Source organism: Scyliorhinus torazame, chromosome 7, assembly GCF_047496885.1.
Source record: "Scyliorhinus torazame isolate Kashiwa2021f chromosome 7, sScyTor2.1, whole genome shotgun sequence".
Lineage (NCBI taxonomy): Eukaryota > Metazoa > Chordata > Chondrichthyes > Carcharhiniformes > Scyliorhinidae > Scyliorhinus > Scyliorhinus torazame.
Genome location: NC_092713.1, coordinates 22,972,970 through 22,998,782, shown reverse-complemented (window position 1 = coordinate 22,998,782; position 25,813 = coordinate 22,972,970). Strand labels below are relative to the sequence as shown.

Genomic DNA, 25,813 nt, shown 5'->3' with positions numbered 1-25,813 from the left:
CGTTTTCTCCCAGGCGTGGGGACATAGCCCCATTAACAGAGAATTCCGCCCGCTATCTCTGCGAATCTCTGAGTAACTTTTCCAACAATTTCCCTATCACTGACATCAAGCTCACTGACCTATAATTACCTGGATTCTCCTTGCAACCCTTCTTAACTAATGGTACATCTTTGGCTATCCTCCAATCCTCTGAGATCTCACCTGTGGCCAATGAGGACACAAAGATTTTTGTCAGAGGCCCAGCAATTTAATCTCTTGTCTCTCTCAGCAATCCGGGATAGATGCCATCTGGCCCTGGGGATTTGTCGAACTTAATGCTTTTTAACACCTAACACTTCCTCCCTCGTAATAATGACCTATTCTAAAGTGTTTACACGTCCCTCTGAGACACCACCAATCAGCATGTCCCTCTCCTTGGTGACTACCGATGCCAAATACACATGATGGACCTCACCTACTTCCTCTGGTTCTACACATAATTTCCCTCGTTTGTCCTTGAGTGGGCCAACTCTTTCTCCTTCTACCCTCTTGTTCCTAATATACGTATAAAATGCCTTGGGATTCTCCTTAATCCTGTCTGCCAAGAACATTTTGTGGCCCCTTTTTGCCCTCCTAACTCCCTGCTTGAGCTTGTTTCTACTTTACTTCTATTCTTCAAGTGCTTCATCTGGTTTTTAGTTGCCTGTACCTCACATATGCATCTTTTTTCTTTTTGACAATATTCTTAAGTTCTCTGGTCATCCCAAATTCTGTTCTTCCTTTTTACCGGCACATGCCTATCCTGCACACCCATCAACTGCTCCTTAAAAGTCTCCCACATGCCAAATGTGGATTTACCCTCAAACAGCCTCTCCCAAACACCAGCCTCCAAATCCTGCCTAATCTGGTTGTAGTTAGCCTTCCCCCAATTTAGCACCTTCACCCTAGCACAACACCCGTCTTTTTCCATGAGTATCCAAAAGCTTACGGAATTGTGGGCACTGTTTACCACATGTTCTCCCACTACAAATTTGATGACCTGGCCGGGCTCGTTCCCTAGTACTAGGTCCAATATAGACTGTCTACATATTGATCCTAAAAACCTTCTAAGACACACTTAATTGGCGAACAGTATTCAACAGCATCCTCACATAATTCAATGCATTTTCCCTTTAAGGGGGACAGACTTCCTTTAAGAACAGAAGAGTGACACACAATTCCACAAATTCTTTTTCTTGGGATCCACTACCAACCTGATTTTCCCAGTCCACCTGCATATTGAAGTCCTCCAAGATTACTGTAATATTGCCTTTTTTATATGCCTTTTCAATCTCCTGATTTATGTTCTGCCCCACATCCTGGCTATTGCACGGGGGTTCTCTCCATGTCTGCGTGGGATTCCTCCGGGTGCTCCGGTTTCCTCCCACTGTTCCCGAAAGACGTGCTTGTTAGGTGTGAATTGGACATTCTGAACTCTCCCACCCGTGTACCCAAACAGGCGCTGCAGTATGGCGACGAGGGGATTTTCACAGTAACTCCATTGCAGTATTAATATAAGCCTACTGTGCTGCTCCAAAAAACATTGACAAGTTCAGGGAACCCCTATCTGTCCTATAATTAACAATGAATATTTGTTTCCCAGGCAGGACATTGGAAGTACAGCATCCTGAATCCTGGTAGCGACCAGATCATAACTATCACAGTAATGTCCCGAGCAGCAGATGAGAAGATTCCCCCGTTAACAGTCAAGGTGCTTATCAGTGAAAAGGATTCTTACGGTGGAAGGACAATCTATGCAGAAATCAGTCAGGGATTTTCACCAGTCATGTTTGCAAATGTGACAGCCATTATTGAACGGCCCACTGGTCGTCCAATTGAAGAGCGCCTTTCTGATGATGGTACAGGTAGGATACACAATGTAACACTGTGAAATCGAACATATACTGAAATTGTAAATATTTGAAATGTGGATTTTTTTCCAATTTTAGCTTCTGCTACATCAAATGTCTTCCAAAAAAAGGACTGTAGGGATTTGTACCCTAGACTAAACACCAGAATAAGAAAATTATGGCTGGGGAATAACCTTACCCACAAAAAAGGATAATAACTTATTTTGGAATGCAAGCTCGTAAGTTGTATTATACAAATCTAATGTCACTAGTCAAGGCATGGTCGTGGATCCTCGGACATCTCGGGTCTTTTCTTATTCGTTCCTTTACCCTGGTCTCTTGAGACAGGTCTTCTTCAAGGTTTAAACATAGTCAACCTACTTATAACATACATGTAAAACCCTTTTTCAGCATTAAAAATTCAGCTCTATGTTCCCAGCCTACCTTAACTGCTGGAGCTGCATGTTTTACAGCTACTCGCTAAGTGCTTTATTCTCTCTCGCTCTCTCTCTCTCTTTCTAGCTGAAAGCAACTTCCTAAGAAAGATTGTTCACTTTTTTTCTTAAGGCCCTCAAGCTGGATACTAATAAGAAAATTGATTCTTACTGCAAACCTGTGACTCTCATAGGAGGTGGTTGTGTACATAGAACATACAGTGCAGAAGGAGGCCATTGGGCCCATCGAGTCTGCACCGACCCACTTAAGCCCTCATTTCCACCAATAACCAATCGAAACCTTTTTGGTCACTAAGGGCAATTCATCAATGCCAATCCACCTAAGATGCATGTCTTTGGACTGTGAGAGGAAACCGGACCACCCAGAGGAAATCCACGCAGACATGGGGAGAACGTGCAGACTCCACACAGACAGTGACCCAGCGGGGAATCGAACCTGGGACCCTGGAGCTGTGAAGCCACAGTGCTAGCCACTTGTGCTGCCATGTTGCCCACAAAAGTGGAGTGATATTGTCACTGGTATTGTCACTGGACTAGTAATCCAGAGACCCAGGGTAATGCTGTGGGGTCCCGGGTTCGAATCCCGTCAGGGCAGATGGTCAAATCTGAATACAACAAAAATATGGAATTAAAAGTCTAATGATGACCCTGAAACCATTGTTCATTGTGGTAAAATCCCAACTGGTTCACTAATGTCCTGCAGGGAAGGAAATCTGCCCTCCTTACCTGGTATGTCCTACATTTGATTCCAGAACCACAGCAATGTGGCTGACTCTTAACTGCGCCTCCCTCCCCCCGAAATAGCCCAGCGCGCCACTCAATTCAACGGCAACTAGGGATGGGCCACAAATACTGACCCAGCCAGCGACGCCCACATCTCAAGAACAAATAAAAAAAGGTCACTTCTGGATTCTTACAAGAATCCCCAACGTTTGACAATTACCCGTGGACTGGCAATGTCTCGAATAAATGCTCACCACCCAGCGGCCTGCCATGTAATAACTCCTAAATTTGTTCTCTGACAAATGCTGTCCCCCGGCAAGACCCCTGATACGTGACCTATTTTTATACCCTTTTCGCAAGTAGCTTTTGCAATATTCAGCCCAAGTCGCCACAACTAATAACTTCTAAACAAATGTTTGCAATTGAAAAAGTGCTTCTGGCTTTCTGAAAACAACCTAACCTGAGCTTGTACCCAACATTTACAATCCTTGACCAATAGGAAGTGTGCTTTGGTTTTTCTACAATAAACTAACGTCACCTTCTACTTTTACTTACAATTCTAGCCCTTAGGCCATCCTGATAGCCAATCAGCATCGCGGTTTTGGCTTCTGCTTGCTGCTAATGCTGGATTCACTGGAGCCCAAATGTGCAAATGTTCCCCAACAATACTTCAGTGCATTATTTCATTAAGGCCACATTACAGAATTTTGACAAAAGAGATGCCAATTTAAAGACTTCTGAACAACATTCCAGTAATTCATACAAATAAAAATAATTCATCATTAAGCTTATGTATGGCACAGTTTGATGACTCAATCCTTATTAATTACACAACTACGTCAACAAGGTAAGGTCTAACAGCACAGTAAGGCTTTATGATGTGAGTTAATTTTTCCAGATCATTGAAACAGACAATAGGGATGGAACTCCAGTGAATTTGCTGATAGTGAGATGGGAATTAAAGATGGGATATGGCATAATTTTGGAAGAGATTTGGTGACACAGTCTGAAAGTTAGGTAATTTCGACATTCTGAATTCTCCCTCTGTGTACCCGAACCGGCGCCGGAGTGTGGCGACTCGGGGATTTTCACAGTAACTTCACTGCAGTGTTAATGTAAACCTACTTGTGACAATAATACAGATTATTATAAATAGGTGGATAATTAAGTTTAAAAAACATAACTTTATGGGCAATCTTGGTAAATCAAAAAGTTAGTTTTATTGCAGTGTGGGGAACTCCAAAATATAATAACTGAAGTGCAGAATATTTAGTTTATTACAAATGGGCTTACCCTGGTACTGGCCGCAGTTTATCAAAGGATTCACTGTTCTATGAAGACAGATGAGCTGTGTCTAGTAGGCAAGGCTGCCTGCAGATTTCTGATCTAACTTAGGCCAAGTTCGGCCATGAGGCAAACATTTTCTGGAACAGGTTTGTGGAGATGCAGCCTCGAATAAAGCATTAACATCAGGAATGCGGTTGGGTTGAGTGACAAAGACTTCCTTACGTGATGCATTCCTGGACCTCAGCTCAGAGTTTTGACCTGATACATAAACAGAGGAGTTACATCAGCTCTCCCCAGACACGTTTTAGGCAACTGGTCAGCAGAGGACCCAGCCGAGGGTCCAGGACTGGATGGAAGATGGTGTTTGGGAGGTGATGGGTGTTTGAGTAAACCTTTTATTCGATTTATGTTGTTTTCGATACTGACAGTTTTATTGTTATCATTACATTGACTTGTGTAAACCCGAGTGACCCTGGAGCTTTCTATCAGCCTTGGAATTCCATAACCTGTGTTTCAACAGTATACAACAGCAGCCTGCCATAACTCAATGCAATTTCCCTTTAAGAGGGACAGACCTCCTTTAAGAATGGAAGAGTGGCTGCAGCACTGTTTGGCACTCTGCTGAACATAGAGGCAGTGCAGCAGGCACTCGCTCCTGTGTTCTGTGTGTAACTGAGGTGACAGCGCAGGATTTACGTGTTGCCTACCTTCACCAAACCTGACACGGGCAAGTCACGAATTGTGACTATTGTGGCTGGATTATGGCACAACCCAATTATTAGTCTTAAGATTGTTATTTACATCAATAAATTATGCAATGTGTATCAATATGCTACAATTACAGTAATTCATCAGTGAAATATGCATGTTAGGATTTGAAATGAGCTCTTCCCTGATCATTCTATTTTGCACTTGTCATCAATGAATGAACCCAAGCACAGTATTGTTATTCCATTCTCCTCTCAGTGTCCAGATGTTTACCCTTTCCTGCTTGTAGGCGCTGATGTCGTCAAGGATGATGGTATCTACACCAAGAAGGTCTTTAGGTTTTCTGGTATTGGAAGATACAACTTTAAAGTGCGTGTAGAGGGAAAGGACGGGGCTACAAAGAAGGCAATCCGAACAGGGGCACGTGCCTTTTACATACCAGGATACACGGAAAATGGTAAAATGCCAAAGAAGATTGTGCAGAAAGCCAATTGCAGTGGTGTATGATTTTATACTGTGATGAACTATTGAGGTGTAAGTTCTCCGTGTGCATTGAGTGCTGTCAGTTGTAGCTGCAGCTGGGAAGATATTTTGCATAATGCATAAACCTTCTCGTAATTAATTGCAGGAAATCATACCGATCCTAACAACCCATATTAAGCCCTAAGTTAAATAATGGCGTTGGCTAATGTTGGAGACGCACTCACCCATGGGCAATGTCACCCCCCACACACATGAGCATTGCCCCATAACTGCCATGTTTTGGCACCCCACTATGGGATCACTGAGGGGCCCCCTTTTCAGCCCTTCCCATGCCCCCTTTCAGGCTTCCCCTTCCAGGATCCCTATCTTTCATCGGTTTCCCAATTTCGGACTGTCCGGCGCTATAACCGGCCGGCTCCGATTCATGCCGGGTACGACATGGCTGTTCGATCGCGCCCAAGACCCATTGGACTTCTTGAAGAGGAGACACAGGGATCTCAGCGGCCCTCCAGCCTCCAGCCAAGACCCCCGTCATCTCTCTAAGATTCCAAACAACAATGCTAACCCAATGTTAAATAATTCTATACAATACCACCTTGCGTATTCTAACATGGTACCAGTAATAAAAGTAAATTACTGTGGATGCTGGAATCTGAAACGGAAGAGAAAATGCTGGAAAATCTCAGCAAGTCTGGCAGCATCTGTAGGGAGAGAAAAGAGCCGACGTTTCGAGTCCGATGACTCTTTGTCAAAGCTAACAGACAGAGAAAGAGGGAAATATTTATACTGTGGAGTGAGAATGAAAGATGAGTCATAGCCACAGAAACCCAGGGAAACCGGGTGCTAATGGCCACAGAAACCAAGGGGAAAGAGTGCTAATGGCAGTCCCCAGAGAGCACAAGAGATGTGAAAGGTCAAACAGCAGGGAAACTAACATCAGAGGATGAACTGTAGATGTGGGGGGAGGGGAAGGGGGAAGCAAAGAGGAGAAAGGTGAAGGAAAGGTGATTAAGATTGGGGGGGGGGAAATTAAATGTATATTAAGAAAAAAAGAAATGGTAAAAGACAGTTAAAATGAAATGAAAACAAATGGGTCGAGGTGGGGCTGATTATCTGAAGTTGTTGAATTCGATGTTCAGGTCGGAAGGCTGTAGCGCGCCTAACCGGAAGATGAGATGCTGTTCCTCCAGTTTGCGTTGAGCTTCACTGGAACATTGTAGCAGGCCAAGAACAGACATGTATGCATGGGAGCAGGGTCTTGTGTTACAATGGCAAGCAACAGGAAGGTCAGGGTCCTGAATGTGTACAGACCGAAGATTCTATTTTATAATCAATATATGTTAATCCTTGTAGAGAGATATCATTGTATGATCTTGATGTAATCCAGCAAATGTTAAGACCACAAGACATAGGAGCGGAAATAAGGCCATTCGGCCCATCGAGTCCACTCCACCATTCAATCATGGCTGATTTCAACTCCATTTACCCGCTCTCTCTCCATAGCCCTTAATTCCTCGAGAAATCAAGAATTTATCAACTTCTGTCTTAAAGACACTCAACGTCCCGGCCTCCACCGCCCTCTGTGGCAATGAATTCCACAGACCCACCACTCTCTGGCTGAAGAAATTTCTCCTCATCTCTGTTCTAAAGTGACTCCCTTTTATTCTAAGGCTGTGCCCGCGGGTCCTAGTCTCCCCTGCTAATGGAAACAACTTCCTTACATCCACCCTATCTAAGCCATTCATAATCTTGTAAGTTTCTATTAGATCTCCCCTCAACCTCCTGAACTCCAATGAATATAATCCCAGGATCCTCAGACGTTCATCGTATGTTAGGCCTACCATTCCTGGGATCATCCGTGTGAATCTCCGCTGGACCCGCTCCAGTGCCAGTATGTCCGTTCTGAGGTGTGGGGCCCAAAATTGTTCACAGTATTCTAAATGGGGCCTAACTAATGCTTTATAAAGCTTCAGAAGTACATCCCTGCTTTTATATTCCAAGCCTCTTGAGATAAATGACAACATTGCATTTGCTTTCTTAATTACGGACTCAACCTGCAAGTTTACCTTTAGAGAATCCTGGACTAGGACTCCCAAGTCCCTTTGCACTTCAGCATTATGAATTTTGTCACCGTTTGGAAAATAGTCCATGCCTCTATTCTTTTTTCCAAAGTGCAAGACCTCGCGTTGAATTTCATCAGCCATTTCTTGGACCACTCTCCTAAAATGTCTAAATCTTTCTGCAGCCTCCCCACCTCATCCATACTACCTGCCCCTCCACCTATCTCTGTATCATCGGCAAACTTGGCCGGAATGCCCTCAGTCCTGTCATCTAGATCGTTAATATATAAAGAGAACAGCTGTGGCCCCAACACTGAACCCTGCGGGACACCACTCGTCACCGGTTGCCATTCCGAAAAATAACCTTTTATCCCAACTCTCTGCCTTCTGCCTGACAGCCAATCGTCAATCCATGTTAGTACCTTGCCTCGAATACCATGGGCCCTTATTTTACTCAGCAGTCTCCCGTGAGGCACCTTATCAAAGGCCTTTTGGAAGTCAAGATAGATAACATCCATTGGCTCTCCTTGGTCTAACCTATTTGTTATCTCTTCAAAGAACTCAGGTTTGTCAGGCACGACCTCCCCTTACTAAATCCATGCTGACTTGTCCTAATCCGACCCTGCACTTCCAAGAATTTAGAAATCTCATCCTTAACAATGGATTCTAGAATCTTGCCAACAACCGAGGTTAGGCTAATTGGCCTATAATTTTCCATCTTTTTCCTTGTTCCCTTCTTGAACAGGGGGGTTACAACAGCGATTTTCCAATCCTCTGGTACTTTCCCTGACTCCAGTGACTTTTGAAAGATCATAACTAACGCCTCCACTATTTCTTCAGCTATCTCCTTTAGAACTCTAGGATGTAGCCCATCTGGGCCCGGAGATTTATCAATTTTTAGACCTCTTAGTTTCTCTAGCACTTTCTCCTTTGTGATGGCTACCATATTCAACTCTGTCCCCTGACTCTCCGGAATTGTTGGGATATTACTCATGTCTTCTACTGTGAAGACTGACGCAAAGTACTTATTCAGTTCCTCAGCTATTTCCTTGTCTCCCATCACAAAATTACCAGCGTAATTTTGGAGCGGCCCAATGTCAACTTTTGCCTCCCGTTTGTTTTTAATGTATGTAAAAAAACTTTTACTATCATTCCTAATGTTACTGGCTAGCCTACCTTCAAATTTGATCCTCTCTTTCCTTATCTCTCTCTTTGTTATCCTCTGTTTGTTTTTGTCGCCTTCCCAATCTTCTGACTTCCCACTATTCTTTGCCACATTATAGGCTTTCTCTTTTGCTTTGATGCATTCCCTAACTTCCTTTGTCAGCCATGGCTGCCTAATCCCCCCTCTGATAACCTTTCTATTCTTTGGGATGAACCTCTGTACTGTGTCCTCAATTACTCCCAGATACTCCTACGATTGCTGTTCTACTGTCTTTCCCACTAGGCTCTGCTCCCAGTCGATTTTCGTCAGTTCCTCCCTCATGGCCCTGTAGTTATCTTTATTTAACTGTAACACCTTTACATCTGATTCTACCTTCTTTCTTTCAAATTGGAGATTGAATTCAACCATATTATGATCACTGCCTCCTAAGTGCTCCCTTACTTTAAGTCTGGTGACATTACCTTTCTGACATGCACTTTCTATTTCGTGGTGCATTTTGTGCCCCTGGTCCTGACCACTGTTCGGAGGCCTGTACATAACTCCCATTATGGTTTTTTTGCCTTTGTGGTTCCTCAACTCTACCCACACAGACTCCACATCATCTGACCCTATGTCGTTTAGTGCTATTGATTTAATTTCATTCCTAATTAACAAGGCAACCCCGCCCCCTCTACCCACCTCTCTGTCTTTTCGATAGGTTGTGAATCCCTGAATGTTTAAATGCCAGTCCTGAACCCCCTGCAACCACGTCTCTGTAATGCCTACCACATCATACCTGCCAGTCACAATCTGGGCCATAAGCTCATCTACCTTGTTCCGTACACTGCGTGCATTTAAATATAGCACCTTTAATTCTCTATTGACCGTCCCTTTTTGTTTTCTTAGTGTGATGGACCTTGGTTTACTGAGCCTTTCCATACACTGTGTCATATTTTGTGGGATGGGGACTATCGTAACCTCTCCTGAGTTCTGTCTTTTCATGCATTTTTGTATTCCTAAGCAGCTACGCTTCCCACTGATTACTTCACCTCTTGGTTCCCTGACTTTCCCTTCCCCCCCCCGCCCAATCTCTAGTTTAAAGTCCTATTGACCACCCTATTTACTCTTTTCGCAGAACACTGGTCCCAGCTCGGTTCAGGTGGAGACCATCCCAACGGTATAGGTCCCCCCGTCCCAAAACTGATGCCAGTGTCCCATGAAAAGGAACCCCTCTTTCCCACACCACTCTTTCAGCCACGTGTTAACTTCCCTTATTCTTGCCTCCCTATGCCAATTTGCACGTGGCTCGGGCAGTAATCCGGAGATTATGACCCTTGAGGACCTGTTTTTTAATTTGAATCCTAGCTCTTTATAATCTCTAAACAGGTCCTCTTTTCTCGACTTGCCTATGTTGTTGGTACCGACATGGACCACAACAACTGGATCCTCCCCCTCCCTCTCCAGTATCCTTTCAAGCCGGTCAGAGATGTCCCGCACCCTAGCACCGGGCAGGCAACATACCATGCGGGACTCTATCCTGCTCACAAAGGATACTATCTATCCCCCTGATAATAGAATCCCCTACAACTACAACTTGCCTATTTACTCCCTCCCCTTGAATGGCCTGCTGAACCATGGTGCCTTGGTCAGCTGACTCATCCTTCCTGCAGCCCTGTTCGCCATCCACACAGGGAGCAAGTGCCTCATACCTGTTGGACAGGGTCAAGGGCTGAGACTCCTGAGTTCCTGACTGCTGGTTCCCTTTACCTGCCTGACTTGCAGTCACACCCTGCTGTCCCTGGCCACTGGCAGGATTTAAACTACTTACTCTGACAGGTGTGACTGCCTCCTGAAACACAGTGTCCAGGTAAGTCTCTCCCTCCTGGATGTGCCTCAGTGTTTGAAGCTCACACTCCAGCTCATCAACTCTAAGCCGGAGCTCTTCGAGCAGCCAACACTTACTGCAGATGTGGTCGCTGCAGCTCGCAATGGGATCTGCCAGCTCCCACATCAAGCAGCTCAAGCACATCACCTGACCAGCCATCACAAATTAATTAATTAGTTTAATTTAAGTTTACGAGTTTAGCTGTGTGTTTTTTTTAATTTGGGGCAGATTTGCTATCAACCAATCAGATCACAGCTTCCCTCTGACGTCACTTTTGGGGAAAAAAACTGGAAAACAGGAAGTTACCGTTACTCACAGAGACTGCTCCTCCTCCTCCAAACGGCTCCCAAAATTAGGCCCGAAGAAAGAGAGAGAACAAAACAGTCGGGAAAAAGCACCTTCTCCTACTCTTCACCGAATTACCTCACTGCACCAAATTACCAAATTCTCACTCTGTCTGTGTCTGACTCCCCCAGGCTGTGTCTCCCTGACCAGTGCAATGCTTACTAAGTGCGCTTTCTGTCTGTCTTTTATACAGACTTTAGGTTGACTCACACTAAAACTTCAAAGAGAAGAATACAATGTGTACCCTTGTGCCACTTAACAGGCCTCAGGTAACTGCCAGATAACTGCCTCTCAGTGATTAAGGTGGGGGCAGCTTCAGCCAATCAGACACTAATCTACACTGCACTTTTAACTGAAAAACAGCACAATTAGATTAACCACTTACCTTTCCTGGTTACCTCACTGCACCAAATTTCCAAATTCTCACTCTGTCTGTGTCTCACTCAGGCTGTGTCTCCTTGACCAGCGCAATGTTGAACTGTAACGGATGGCAGTATCTCAGGAATCGTAGCTGGTGTTGAGTTCATTAATGTTAAGAATCAACACAATCCCACCAAAACATTTGCTATAGAATAAAAATAATTTGCCTCATCCAAGCCACACTGAATTTGCCACCTGGAACTATCTGGGAGGCTGATGTATTCTGTTCCTTTTGTAAGGGATCAGAGCCAAAACAGCAAAATATTCCATAAGACCATAAGATATAAGAGCAGAATTGGCCACTCGGCCCATCGAGTCTGCTCTGCCATTAGATCCTGGCTGATATATTTCTCATCCCCATTGTCCTGCCTTCTCCCCATATCCTCTGATCCCCTTTATTAATCAAGAACCTAATCAGACCACAAATATTCATTGTTAATAACGTTCAGAAAAAAACAGAAGAGAGCTTGAATGGAATGGTTAGATAAATGGTACAAAACTAGAGAAATGATACAAAATAAAATAAAACAAGCAAATTAACCAGCAGAGAGAAACAACAGTCAGGTTAAGAAGAAAGTTAAACAAAGAGAAGAAATTCAGGATAAAACAAGAGGGAGAAATGAACCCAGAAAATGCTGGAAACATTCTGCAGGGAAAGCAGTTTTGTGGAAAGAGAAATGTAAGGGGTAGTTTTTAAGGTCTATAACTATTCGGGAAAACATGCTACTTGCTAGATTACGTGCTGGGCAGATGTTTCCCCTGGCTGGGATATCTTAATGTAAAGGGGCTGGATTCTCTGATTTTGAGACTAAGTGCAGACGCCGGCGTGGAAACAGTGGTGTTTTATGACAGCAGAAACGATGCAACAGCTGCACCGATACAACAACTCTAAATGGGCACGCACCATCACCACGTGGACGCAACCGGTTCCAAGAGAAACGGAGTTGGATTCGTCGGGTCTGTGATTGCCGCGCAAGAGGCTCATACGCTGCAGCCGCACTGAAACGATCCATCCCCCCACACACACACCGTCCCAGCCAACAAGATGGCTGGAAGGAGAGCAGAGCCACTGTTAAGGGACGCTGAGCGGGACACCCTCCTGGACGCTGTGGAGGAGAGGCGGATGACCCTGTACCCTGGCCCGGGAGGAAGGCCACCATGCATCACCGTTCGCCATGCCTGCGCACAGGTGGCAGAGGCGGTCTGCGCCATGGGCAACGTTGTCCGGACTGGCATCCAGTGCAGGAAGAAACTGCATGACCTCATCAGGGCGGCCAGGGTGAGTAGGTAGCGCTGGGGCCCTGGCACAACCCCCCTTCCCCCCCCCCAAACACATTTAACCCAGATATCCCCCCCTCCCCCGTGGGACGGCCGATCCCCCACCCTGCCCCACATGCCACAACTGGAGACCCTGGAGCTCGGGTCGGAGGAGGACACAGACTTTCCATCACAGCTGTCTCCAACACACTCCACCATCTCAGAGACCATCACCTCAGTTGTGCACATTAGTGAAGAGGCTCTTGGGACACTATCTGGTGCGCACCACGCATCGCCTCCGGTACAGCGGTTGGAGGAAGGGGCAGTTGAGGGGCCAGACCGTCGGAGGGATGACCAGCCCCAGACGTGTCCCGGGCTCCTGGAACATCCAGTCTAAACCACAGTGGAGATGCAGTCAGAGACCCAGAGATTACAGGAGGGGATGACAGCCGGCTACCAGCACCTGCTGAGTCCCCCTTGCAGGAGCAGTGGGCGACGGTCATGGCTGCCACCCAAGCCGACAACGCACGGGTGTGACGTCCGCGGTGGAGGCAATGGGGGCGGTGGTGTCGGATATGGGTCAGAGTGTGCAAGACCTGGGGCACTCTGTGCCAGGCAAGGGCTGAGGCTCAGGGCAGTGCCGCCCTCTCACAGCAGCCATGTGCCAGAGCCACCTGGACATCGCAGCGGCGATCCTCAGCGTGGCTCAGTCACAGTAGGCCATGGCTGAGAGCGTCAGCGGCATTGCCCAGGCGATGGCTGGCGTGATGCAAACACTGGGCGGGGTGGCCGCGTCCAAGAGGTGGGTGTCCCAGTCCCAGGGGGTGGTGTCCCAGTCCCAGGGGGTGGTGTCCCAGTCACGGAGGGGGGTGTCCCAATCCCAGAGGGGGGTGTCCCAGTCCCAGAGGGCGTGTCCCAGTCCCAGAGGGGGGTGTCCCAATCCCAGAGGGAGATGTCCCAGTCCCAGAGGGCGTGTCCCAGTCCCAGAGGGAGATGTCCCAGTCCCAGAGGGAGGTGTCCCAGTCCCAGGGGGTGGTGTCCCAGTCCCGGAGGGGGGTGTCCCAATCCCAGAGGGGGGTGTCCCAGTCCCAGAGGGGGGTGTCCCAGTCCCAGAGGGGGGTGTCCCAATCCCAGAGAGAGGTGTCCCAGTCCCAGAGGGGGTGTCCCAATCCCAGAGAGAGGTGTCCCAGTCCCAGAGGAAGGTGTCCCAATCCCAGAGGGGGATGTCCCAATCCCAGAGAGAGGTGTCCCAGTCCCAGAGGGGGTGTCCCAATCCCAGAGAGAGGTGTCCCAGTCCCAGAGGGAGGTGTCCCAGTCCCAGAGGAAGGTGTCCCAGTCCCAGAGGAAGGTGTCCCAGTCCCAGAGGGGGATGTCCCAGTCCCAGAGAGAGGTGTCCCAGTCCCAGAGGGAGGTGTCCCAGTCCCAGAGGGATGTGTCCCAGTCCCAGAGAGAGGTGTCCCAGTCCCAGGGGGTGGTGTCCCAGTCCCAGAGGAAGGTGTCCCAGTCCCAGAGGAAGGTGTCCCAGTCCCAGAGGAAGGTGTCCCAATCCCAGAGAGAGGTGCCCCAGTCCCAGAGGGGGGTGTTCCAGTCCCAGAGGGGGGTGTCCCAGTCCCAGAGGGGGGTGTTCCAGTCCCAGAGGGGGGTGTTCCAGTCCCAGAGGGGGGTGTCCCAGTCCCAGAGGGGGGTGTCCCAGTCCCAGAGGGGGGTGTCCCAGTCCCAGAGGGAGGTGTCCCAGTCCCAGAGGGGGATGTCCCAGTCACAGAGAGGGTCTCCCAATCCCAGAGAGAGTTGTCCCAGTCCCAGAGGGAGGTGTCCCAGTCCCAGAGGGGGATGTCCCAGTCACAGAGAGGGTGTCCCAATCCCAGAGAGCGTTGTCCCAGTCCCAGAGGGGGGTATCCCAGTACCAGAGGGGGGAGTCCCAATCCCAGAGGGGGGTGTTCCAGTCCCAGAGGGGGTGTCCCAATCCCAGAGAGAGGTGTCCCAGTCCCAGAGGGAGGGGTCCCAGTCCCGGAGGGGGGTGTCCCAGTCCCAGAGGGGGGTGTCCCAGTCCCAGAGGGAGGTGTCCAAGTCCCAGAGGGGGATGTCCCAGTCACAGAGAGGGTGTCCCAAACCCAGAGAGAGTTGTCCCAGTCCCAGAGGGGGGTATCCCAGTACCAGAGGGGGGAGTCCCAATCCCAGAGGGGGGTGTTCCAATCCCAGAGGGGGGTGTCCCAATCCCAGAGAGAGGTGTCCCAGTCCCAGAGGGAGGGGTCCCAGTCCTGGAGGGGGGTGTCCCAGTCCCAGAGGGGGGTGTCCCAGTCCCAGAGGAAGGTGTCCCAGTCCCAGAGGAATGTGTCCCAGTCCCAGAGGGAGGTGTCCCAGTCCCAGAGGGTGGTGTCCCAGTCCCAGAGGGTGGTGTCCCAGTCCCAGAGGGAGGTGTCCCAGTCCCAGAGGGAGGTGTCCCAGTCCCAGAGGGTGGTGTCCCAGTCCCAGAGGGAGGTGTCCCAGTCCCAGAGGGAGGTGTCCCAGTCCCAGAGGGGGGTGTCCCAGTCCCAGAGGGAGGTGTCTCAGTCCCAGAGGGTGGTGTCCCAGTCCCAGAGGGTGGTGTCCCAGTCCCAGAGGGAGGTGTCCCAGTCCCAGAGGGGGGTGTCCCAGTCCCAGAGGGGGGTGTCCCAGTCCCAGAGGGAGGTGTCCCAGTCCCAGAGGGGGGTGTCCCAGTCCCAGAGGGAGGTGTCCCAGACCCAGAGGGTGGTGTTCCAGTCCCAGAGGGAGGTGTCCCAGTCCCAGAGGGAGGTGTCCCAGTCCCAGAGGGAGGTGTCCCAGTCCCAGAGGGAGGTGTCCCAGTCCCAGTGGGGGGTGTCCCAGTCCCAGAGGGAGGTGTCCCAGACCCAGAGGGTGGTGTCCCAGTCCCAGAGGGAGGTGTCCCAGTCCCAGAGGGAGGTGTCCCAGTCCCGGAGAGGGGTGTCCCAGTCCCGGAGAGGGGTGTCCCAGTCCCAGAGGGGGGGTGTCCCAGTCCCAGAGGGGGGGTGTCCCAGTTCCAGAGGGAGGTGCCCCAGTCCCGGAGAGGGGTGTCCCAGTCCCGGAGAGGGGTGTCCCAGTCCCAGAGGGGGGATGTCCCAGTCCCAGAGCGGGGGATCCCAGTCCCAGAGGGAGATGTCCCAGTCCCAGAGGGGGGTGTCCCAGTCCCAGAGGTAGGCGTCCCAGTCCCAGAGAGAGGTGTCCCAGTCCCAGAGGGGGTGCCCCAATCCCAGAGAGAGGTGTCCCAGTCCCACAGGGGGGTGCCCCAATCCCAGAGAGAGGTGTCCCAGTCCCAGAGGGGGGAGTCCCAATCCCAGAGGGGGGTGTTCCAGTCCCAGAGGGGGTCCAGTCCCAGAGGGAGGTGTTCCTGTCCCAGAGGGGGGTGTTCCAGTCCCAGAGGGGGGTGTTCCAGTCCCAGAGGGGGGTGTTCCAGTCCCAGAGAGAGGTGTCCCAGTCCCAGAGGGACGCGGCCCAGTCACTGGCTGATGTGGCACGGACCCTCAGCATGGTGACACAGTCCCAGACGGAGATGGTCCACACCCTGTGCTCCGTGGCCGTGAACGTGCAGACCCTGGTCAAGACCAGAGAGGATGCCCAGAACTGGCAGCACCAGTTGGCATGGGGGGTCTCAGTGGATGGCTCCCCTCGCACCCCCATCCCATAGAGTAGCCCGGTGGCCATCGGGCACCCCGAGGGAGCAGGAAGTGCTGGGACACCTCTCTCTGGGACTGGGACTCCCGCAGGGGAGGTGCTGGAACAGCGCAGCACCTCGGACTTCACCCCCCCCTCCTGTCCCTGGTGAATCTGGTGGACAGCGGGCAGAACAGGGCGGCACCACGCCAACCGTGACGCCCGAGCAGCAGAGGGGTTCAGCCAGGCCGGGTCGCCCCAGGAGACGTGCACCAAGGGGATCCTTGTCATCGGGCAGGAGTCACAGCAGGCCGCCTCTGTAGTGATCTATATATCTGAATGTATGGGTGTATGTTGACGATATCATCATTTGGTCCACGACCAAGGAAGAACACATCAAACGCTTAAGAAAAGTATTTGAGACAATCAACAAGTTTGGATTAAAATTGAACCAGGCAAAGTTTACATTTGCACAATCATCTTTGAAATTCCTGGGAGCGACCATATCCTCTCAAGGAGTCAAACCTGACGATACAAAGATGGCAGCAATTCAAAATATGAAAACGGCAGAAGATAAGAAAGCTCTTCTGAGGCTTCTGGGTTTGTCAATTTTTGGGGCAAGTTTATATCAAACCTGTCATCGAGAACGTCTGCATTAAGAAATCTGATCAAAAAATCAACCACATTTGAATGGACACAAAGCCATCAAAACGAATGGACAGGTGTGAAACAACAACTAATGACCGCACCGATACTCCCTTTCTTCGACCCGATAAAGAGCAACTAAAATATCCACTGATGCAAGCCAAGGAGCAGTTCTCTTACAGCAAGATGAACACTCAGATTGGATACCTGTAGCATATGCTTCAAGAGCTATGCCTGCAACAGAGTGCAGATATGCACAGATAGAAAAGGAATATCTTGTATTATTGACGGGAATACTTAAATTCCATGGGCGGGATTCTCCGCCGGCGTGATTCTCCGTTACGCTGTCGCCCGGGGGTTTCCCGATGGCATGGGGCTGCCCACAATGGGAAACCCCATTGATCGGCTGGCGTAACGGAGAATCCCGCCGGCGGGTCGGGGCATAAATGTGGCGCGGTGGAGAATCCCGCCCCATGACTATGTTTATGGACTGCCAACCTTTACTGTGGAGTCGGATCATAGGCCGTTGGTCCACATCATTGAGAAAAATTTAAACGACATGACACCTAGACTCCAGTGTATCATGATGAAATTCCGAAGGTATGATTTCAACTTGACAAATACAGCAGGGAAAGAGCTTATCATTGCAGATACTCTATCACGTTCCATTGCCACAGAGAGCACACCAATGGAATTCATCAGAGACATAGAAGCTCAGGCTCAACTATGCACGGAGAATCTTCTGGGATCTGATGGAAAAACTCAAGTTAATACAGCAAGAAACAAAGAAAGCAGCAACTCTGCTGTGGGTAATGCACCATCTACAACATGGGTGGCCGAAAGGGCGTTGTCCTCAATACCACAACATTCAAACAGATTTAACAACAGTTAATGGTCTATTGTTAAGCCAAGATCAAATTGTTACCCCGCAAAGTCTTCGTTCAGAAATCCGACAGAAAATTCACGAGGGACACCTCGGTATTGAGAAACTCGTAAAAGGAGAGCAAGGTAAGCGGTTTATTGACCTGGGATCAACAGGGATATCACTGACATGGTCATAACATGCAAAACCTGTCAAAGACACCAACCTGCACAATGCAAGGGAAACTTCAACAACATGAACTCATCACATCACCATGGACAAAAGTAGGGATCGACCTCTTCCATGCAACTGGTCATGACTGCGTTCTCATCATGGATTACTATCCAAACTACCCGGAGGTTATGAAACTTCCAGATCTAACATCGTCTTCAGCCATCAAAACATGTAAAGAAACATTTTCGCGACATGGGATTCCATAAACGGTAATGTCCGATAATGGTCCATGTTTTGCTGGTTGGGAATGGTCAGAATTTTCAAACAACCACAATTTTCGACATGTGACGTCCAGCCCACACTATCCACAATCCAATGGGAGGTAGAAAAAGGTGTTCACATCATTAAATGACCCATCAGTAAAGCGAATGATTCACAATCTGACATACATTTAGCTTTATTATCATACAGAGCAATTCCATTAGTTTCAGGACTTTTACCACAATGCTATTCAACAGAGATATTAGAACTACATTACCAGCGGCCTGTAAGGACAGAAAGTTAGACACCAGTTAAGTTGGCAAGGGTGCAGGGCACCGTTTAGTAATATGAGCTAGGGCACAGACTGTGTATATTTGTCCACAATAAACACCTGTTAACACCGTTGAAACCTGCCCCAGTGCTCTGTCTGATGAGTGTGGGGGTGGGATGGTCAGTGCTGGTCAGTGGGAGTGGGGGGGTGGGTGACGAGTGCAGGCCCCGTTGGTGGACCGTGCTCCCCCCCCCCCCCCCCCCCCCGCCCCGACCGTTCCCAGCACCCCACCCCAGGGATTCAATGGGACCGTGTGATGGACTGGTCAGCTCGCATGCAGGGATGACCCAGGTGGAAGGTGCTGCTGTGGGCTTGAGTCAGACATTGTCTAACGATGTGGAGCACGGAACTCGTCGCAGAGCGGGTTGTCATCATCCTCCATCCCATGGACCAGACCCATTGTCACTGCCAACCCAGCGCTCCCAGCTCATCGCGCCACAGGTATGTGTCGTGGAGGGGGTATGCACGCGGGTGGTTTGGTGGTGTGGGAGGTGAGGGGATTTGGTGGTGTGGGTGGTGAGGGGGTGTGGGTGTGGGATGGTGGTGTCTGTGCCCCATGCCAGCTGCCCCCCTTCCCCTCCCCCCCCCTAGTCGGTGAAACATGAGGCGACGAGGGAATCCCGTGTGTGCTGGTCATGGCGATGACGTTGTGTATCTTCCCGTGCCTGCCTGGGGTGTCATGTCCCGCTTATTGTCCCCCTCCCTCGCATTCTCCTCGTCTGACATAGTCTGCCCTTCCTCCTCATCCTCCTCCAGCGCATCACCCCTCTGCTGGGCTATATTGTGGAGGATGCAGCAGGCCACCATGAGGCGGCCGGTTATCCGCAGGTGGCCGTAGGGCGACATGCATCCCCTCGATCACCCCCTGAACCCGGGGCATCCCGGCGATGGCAGCGAGCCCCGCTGCCCGGGCATCCTGGTGGCTGCGGTCCACATGGTAGTGGATGTACTGGCCCGCCTGGGCATATAGGGCTTCCGTGACAGCACGTATGCACCTGTGCGCCGATGTCTGCGATATCGCGGACAGGTCCCCACTCAGCGACTGGAACGACCCCGTGGCATAGACATTCAGCGCGATCATCACCTTGACAGTCACCGGGAGCGGGTGTCCTCCCTCACACCCCTGCGGTGCCAGATGTGCTATCTGTCCCTCTGCTCCTCCGTAGTATTTGTCTGCATGCCCGGTCCGGTGCATGCGGTTGCGGTACACGCGAGGTCTCATGCGGTGCCCCCTTGGCACCTTCTCCTCCTCCTCGGCTTGTTGGGCGGCCAGCCCTCCAAGGCTGAGCCCTGCCCCTCTGCAGCCACCTCCTCCTCTCTGAGAGGGCACCGCTCACGCTGCCGCAGGGCATCTCGCAGAGCTGCAGCCATCGCCATGGCGACCAGCATTATGGGTTGGTGTCCGAAATTCTCTGCAGGGGGTGAAAGGCCAACATGTTAGAATGGCGCATACTCCTGTGCCCACCCAGGTACCATGGGCTACATCGTGGCCCCGGTTGGCACTGCGGGCCCCACCCACGCATGACCCCCCCCCCTCACCTCTGCCCCGTTGGTATCTGGCTCTGTGGGTACCACTGATCCTGGCACCCATCCCTACTGCCAAGGGCACCGTTGGCTGGCACGGCCCTCACTAGGGGTTGCCTTGAGTGTGGCCCTGGGTGGTCCCCTGGTGGGTGGCTGCTGGTTGCGCGGGGTCTTCGGGGGCAGGGGGTGCACGCTGTGGCAGGGCGTGGGGTGGGCGCACCCATACGGCCGGTGCCACTGTGTAGAACTAAAGGCTGGAGTGGGTGGTGAGCAAGCTGGATGCTGTAATTGCGGTCGGTGCCTGGGCACCGCCCCAATCCTGTGTGTGGGGGGGGAGGGGGACACCACGGCTGCTCGGCCCGCCCGCCCGCTGATTTGGCGTCAAACCAGCATCTACCGCCATTTCGGCGTCAAAAATTATTCTCCACCCAATCGCGTTTCATGATTTTGCCGTCGGCAAACGGAGAATCCAGCCCCAAGATCTTCAATTCAGGGTAAGGGACGCGATCTAACCGAATTGCAACTGAGTCCCGTGTCGAACTCATTTAACCGGGTGTGCCATGCCGTAAAAGACCATGCCATCCAACAGGACTCTATTGCAAAGGGATTTGATCCCAATTCCTTGGGTGGATCAGGTATATGTATATAGAGTGAGACTCATTCTAACATGCCGATTTGCCAAATACTGATCCCGTTCATTGTGGATGGAATCCAAATCGCGACGTCTCGCGAGATGCCATTAGATCCCTGGAGGTGTGGCAAGCCGGGCAAATCCCGCTACGTAGTGTGTAATTACCCGTAATTGCCGGCTGCGTCGCGCCCCAATTCGGGCGCGGCGGATAGATTCCGCCCAAGGCATTGACCATTTTGGACTGGGATCAGGAGAAATCTCTTCACTCAGAGGGTTATGAATCTTTGGAAATTCTAATACCGAGGATGGGCGGGGTGTCTTGTGAGGAAAGGTTGGACAGGTTGGGCTTGTATCCACTGGAGTTTACAAGAGTAAGAGGCGACTTGATTGAAATAGTTACGATCCTGAGGGGTCTTGACAGGGTGGATGTGGAGAGGTTGTTCCCTCTTGGGAGAGAACCTAGAACTAGGAGTCACTGTTTAAAAATAAATGGTCGCTCATTAAAGATGGAGATGAGGAGAATTTTTTCTCTGAGGGTCGTGGGCCTTTGGAACTCTCTCCCTCAAAACGCGGCAGAAGCAGAATCTTTCAATACTTTTAAGACAGAGTTAGATTCTGGATAAGCGAGGGGATGAAAGGTCATCGGGGGTTAGGCGGGAATGTGGAGTTGACATTTCAATCAAAAGCAGCGTTGATCTTATTGATTGGCGGAGCAGGCTCGAGGGGCTGAATGGCCCACTCCTGCTCCGAATTCCTATGTTCCTTTGACTCTTTCCCATTCTTAATGCCCACCATTGGGGTATGTTGGAAGGATTTGCCGATTGATCCTCAAACTGTCTGTCGTCGTTAAACGGTACCTTTCTTGGCCTCAGATTGTTTAGCCAAAGCCAGAAAATTGTCCTGTGGGAAATTGCAGGCTACTCAGGTAGATCAAGTCTTCTTATTGAAGGGTATTACCAGTTACGTCTGTGTCATCTGAGTTTAAGAGAGACCTGTCTCCCTTTCCATGTAGGCGTGATTCAAATGAACCCACCACGGCCTCCAGTCAACTTGGAAGATCTTGCGACTGAGTTAGGAGATTTCAGCAGGGTCAAATCAGGAGGAGCAATTTCAGTTCCCGCAGACACACTCGCTGTTGACGTTCCACCGTGTAAAATCACAGACCTTCAAGCAACAATAGTCAAAAATAAAATTGAGCTGGAATGGACAGCGCCAGGAGAAGACTACGATCAGGGAGCAGGTAATTGTTGCTAAATTGAAGTTGCTTATAAAGACCATGGGCGCGATTCTCCACTCCCACGCCGGTTGGGAGAATCGCCTGGGCCGCCGAAATTTCCGGGGACGCAGGTCCGACGCCCTCCCGCGATTCTCCCAAGCGGCGAGAACGGGCCGGTCGAGTTTCGCGGGCCGCAGGCCGGAGATACCCAAAATGGCGATTCTCCGGGACCCCCGCGATTCTGAGGCCCGGATGGGCCGAGCGGCCAGGCCAAAACGGCAGGTTCCCCCCAGCGCCGTCCACACCTGGTCGCTGCAGTCGTGGGCGGTGCGTGAACGCTGGGGGGGGCGGCCTGTGGGGGGGCGAGGGGGGAACCTGCACTGGGCTTCCCCTTGAATGTGGGGTGGCCGGCGATTGGTGCCCACCGATTGTCGGGCCGTCCTCTCTGAAGGAGGACCTCTTTCCTTCCGCGGCCCCGCAAGATCCGTCCCCCATCTTCTTGCGGGGCGGATTTGGACTGGATGGCAACCACGCATGCGCGGGTGACGTCCGTTATGCGTCGCCGGCCGCGTCATCTATTCGCCGCTGCTTTTGCGCGGGTAGATGACGCGGCCCCGATACTGGCCCATTGTCAGGGCCTGAATCGGTCGGGACCGGGGCCGTTCCGCGCCGTCGTGAACCTCGACGGTGTTCACGATGGCGCGGCCACTTCAGCGTGGGGGTGGAGAATCCCGCCCCATTTCTCTGCAGCAGTGATTTGAACAGATTGTTGATGAATGCTGATGACCAGTGGAGATATCTCACACAGGCTTGACAGGTCGAATGGCCTTCCCCTATCGCCCGGTCATATTTTCAGCCTTATTCAAGCAGCATTTCGAGGTGGAGTAAATACTATCCGATTTATCAAGTCGAAGATCACCTATATTTTTATGATGCTTTGTGAATGCATTAATTTCCTTCTTTTTTGTTTTTGTTTTTTGTTTCTTAGCATCTCACTATGAGATGAGAATGAGTGACAGCCTCTTACAGCTACGGGACAATTTCTCAACAACTGCGCCGGTTAACTTGACCAGCATGAACCCGCAACCATTTGGCTCGAGGGAAACTGTCGCATTTGTTCCTGAAAATACAGAATTGAAAAATGGGACAACTGTCTACTTTGCTCTTTGTGCATATGATAAAATCAATCAGCCCTCTGCAATATCTAATGTAGCCAAGATTTCTGTCTATGTACCATGGATTGAGCACCCAAAAGGCAATAATGGTAGGTTGGAGGTTGTTTACAGTGTAATCGTTGTCACAATTCTTGTGTGTTTGATCATTTGGGTCATTAATTACGTGGTGCAGAGAAGAAAATGTAGAACTTGTGGACTAGCATAATGTCCTTTGTTAAGAACTCCGCTGATGTTAGATGTGAGGGTATCTGTAGAATTTACGAATTGTTTGGGGCCTTTAAGGAATGATCTAAACACATACTGGAGAACAAAATGATTCTTAGAAATACTGAGTCTGCAAAAAGTCGAATCAACTTATATGGCATGGCACAGCAGCACAGTGGTTAGCACTGTTGCTTCATAGCACCAGGGTCCCAAGTTCGATTCCCGGCTTGGGTCACTGTCTGTGTGGAGTCTGCACGTTCTCCCTATGTCTGCATGGGTTTCCTCCGGGTTCTCTGGTTTCCTCCCACAAGTCCCGAAAGACGTGCTGTTAGGTAATTTGGACATTTTGAATTCTCCCTCAGTGTACCCAAACAGGTGCCTGAATGTGGCGATGAGGGGCTTTTCACAGTAACTTCACTGCAGTGTTACTGTAAGCCGACTTGTGACAATAAAGATTATTATATTATAATAAATGAGTGAACTATTGAACCCTTGAGGTCATGTCTGCAGATACTAACAATGTTTTGAAGGATGTACTATGTAAGCCCTACCTAAAGAAACAATATGAAGACACATTCAGAGAATTGCAACAATCTCGTAACATAGTTAGGCGAGAAACTAGGAATGACGTAAAGACTTTAAACCGGGAGAAAGCGCATGGGAAACATTAATTAATCTTGAGTAAATGATTAATGTCTAATTAACTAATCAGTTGTTGAGTGATTGACATCTTTCTGATTGAATCAGTGGGTCTCAGCTGAGACCAAAAAACAATGAAAAATGAGTATGGGGCTAAACTATAGATAAGGATATCTTTAAGAATATGATTGTATGAATAATTTTTCTGAGGAATTCTAGCCTTCCGGAATTCTTTAATAATCTGTTGAAATTACTTTTATTTTGAAGTATTTTCATAGAATTTACAGTGCAGAAGGAGTCTGCACCGGCTCTTGGAAAGAGCACCCTACCCAAGGTCAACACCTCCATCCTATCCCCATAACCCAGTAACCCCACCCAACGCCAAGGGCAATTTTGGACACTAAGGGCAATTTATTATGGCCAATCCACCTAACCTGCACATCTTTGGACTGTGGGAGGAAACCGGAGCACCCGGAGGAAACCCACAAACACACGGGGAGGATGTGCAGACTCCGCACAGACAGTGACCCAAGCCGGAATCGAACCTGGGACCCTGGAGCTGTGAAGCAATTGTGCTATCCACAATGCTACCGTGCTGCCCCACTACCTTTTCTTTACCTTTTTCTTGTGTTAATGTTTTTAATGATTTTTTGCTGTATTTTGACAAGTGTATGAATTATTTTGCTCTAAGCTTTGATTCAGTTCTTGCACAAGTGTATTAAGTGAATTTTTCGTAATAAAGTGTGTTTTGGACACCGACATCAACTGGACTGAGTGCCTTATTTTTGGAAGAAGAAATAAGAGATCCTTAGTACCCCAATGGTATTAAGGCAGCATGGTAGCACAATGGCTAGCACTGTGGCTTCACAGCACCAGGGTCCCAGGTTCGATTCCCCGCTGGGTCACTGTCTGTGTAGAGTCTGCACGTTCTTCCCGTATCTGCGTGGGTTTCCTCCGGGTGCTCCGGTTTCCCCCCACAGTCCAAAGACTTGCAGGTTAGGTGGATTGGCCATAATAAATTGCCCTTCGTGCCCAAAAAGGTTAGGATGGGTTATTGGTGGAAGTGAGGGCTTAAATGGGTCGGTGCAGACTCGATGGGCCAATGGCCTTCTTCTGCACTGTGTGTTCCAGGTTCTTACAACCTAGAAGGGTTACTTGGAATGCGGGTCTTAAGAATGTATTTTGTCAATTTGGTACAATGTGAGGAAAGATATGCAAACCAGTGAGGAAAGTTCAATCTTCTTGTACCCATTCAAATAAAAGGATGTTTATAATTATGTCAACACACACAACAGGAAAAGTCACAATTTTCACCAAAGGTACACTTAACTACAATTATATTCTGGAATTCATTTCGTTACCACCTACCTACATCACTGGACACTGAGAAATGTCTCGTCACAAACCAACAACCCATGTAGTATAACTTCATGAGCTAAAGCCAGAAAATAGTTACCACCCATGAGTGGGTGGCTCTGTGGCACGGTGGTCAGCACCACTGCCTCACAGTGCCATGGACTCGGGTTCAATTCCGGCCTTGGGTGACGGTTTGTGTGGAGTTTGCACTTTCTCTCCATGTCTGCGTGGGTTTCCTCCGGGTGCTCCGGTTTCCTCCCACAGTCCAATGATGTGCAGGTTAGGTGGATTGGCCATGATACAATAATCCCTTTGTGTCCAAAGATGCGCAGGTTAGGTGGGGTATGGGGATAAGGTGGGGTGTGGGACTGGGTGGAATGCTCTTTCAGAGGGTCGATGCAGACCCGGTGGGCTGTTTGGCCTCCTTCTGCACTGTCAGAATGTTATGGTTCTATGGAGTTACCTTTAGGTTCAGGAAGCCTTTCTTCGGTTTAACCTTGTAATTGTCTGAGGTTTTCAAATCAGCAATTTGT

The 25,813-nt window shown here is 49.8% G+C and overlaps 1 protein-coding gene across 1 annotated transcript in view; it reads left to right on the top strand.

Moving 5' to 3' along the window:
- The window catches only part of LOC140426083 (calcium-activated chloride channel regulator 1-like), an 82,661-nt gene extending 58,023 nt beyond the window's left edge, over positions 1 to 24,638 (top strand). The window contains exons 11-14 of the mRNA XM_072510423.1: positions 1,622 to 1,883; positions 5,331 to 5,498; positions 21,703 to 21,930; positions 22,895 to 24,638. Coding sequence (XP_072366524.1) covers positions 1,622 to 1,883; positions 5,331 to 5,498; positions 21,703 to 21,930; positions 22,895 to 23,286 — 1,050 coding nt within the window. The 3' untranslated portion in view covers positions 23,287 to 24,638. The remainder of the gene's footprint in view (positions 1 to 1,621; positions 1,884 to 5,330; positions 5,499 to 21,702; positions 21,931 to 22,894) is intronic.
- The last annotated feature ends 1,175 nt before the right edge of the window (positions 24,639 to 25,813 follow it).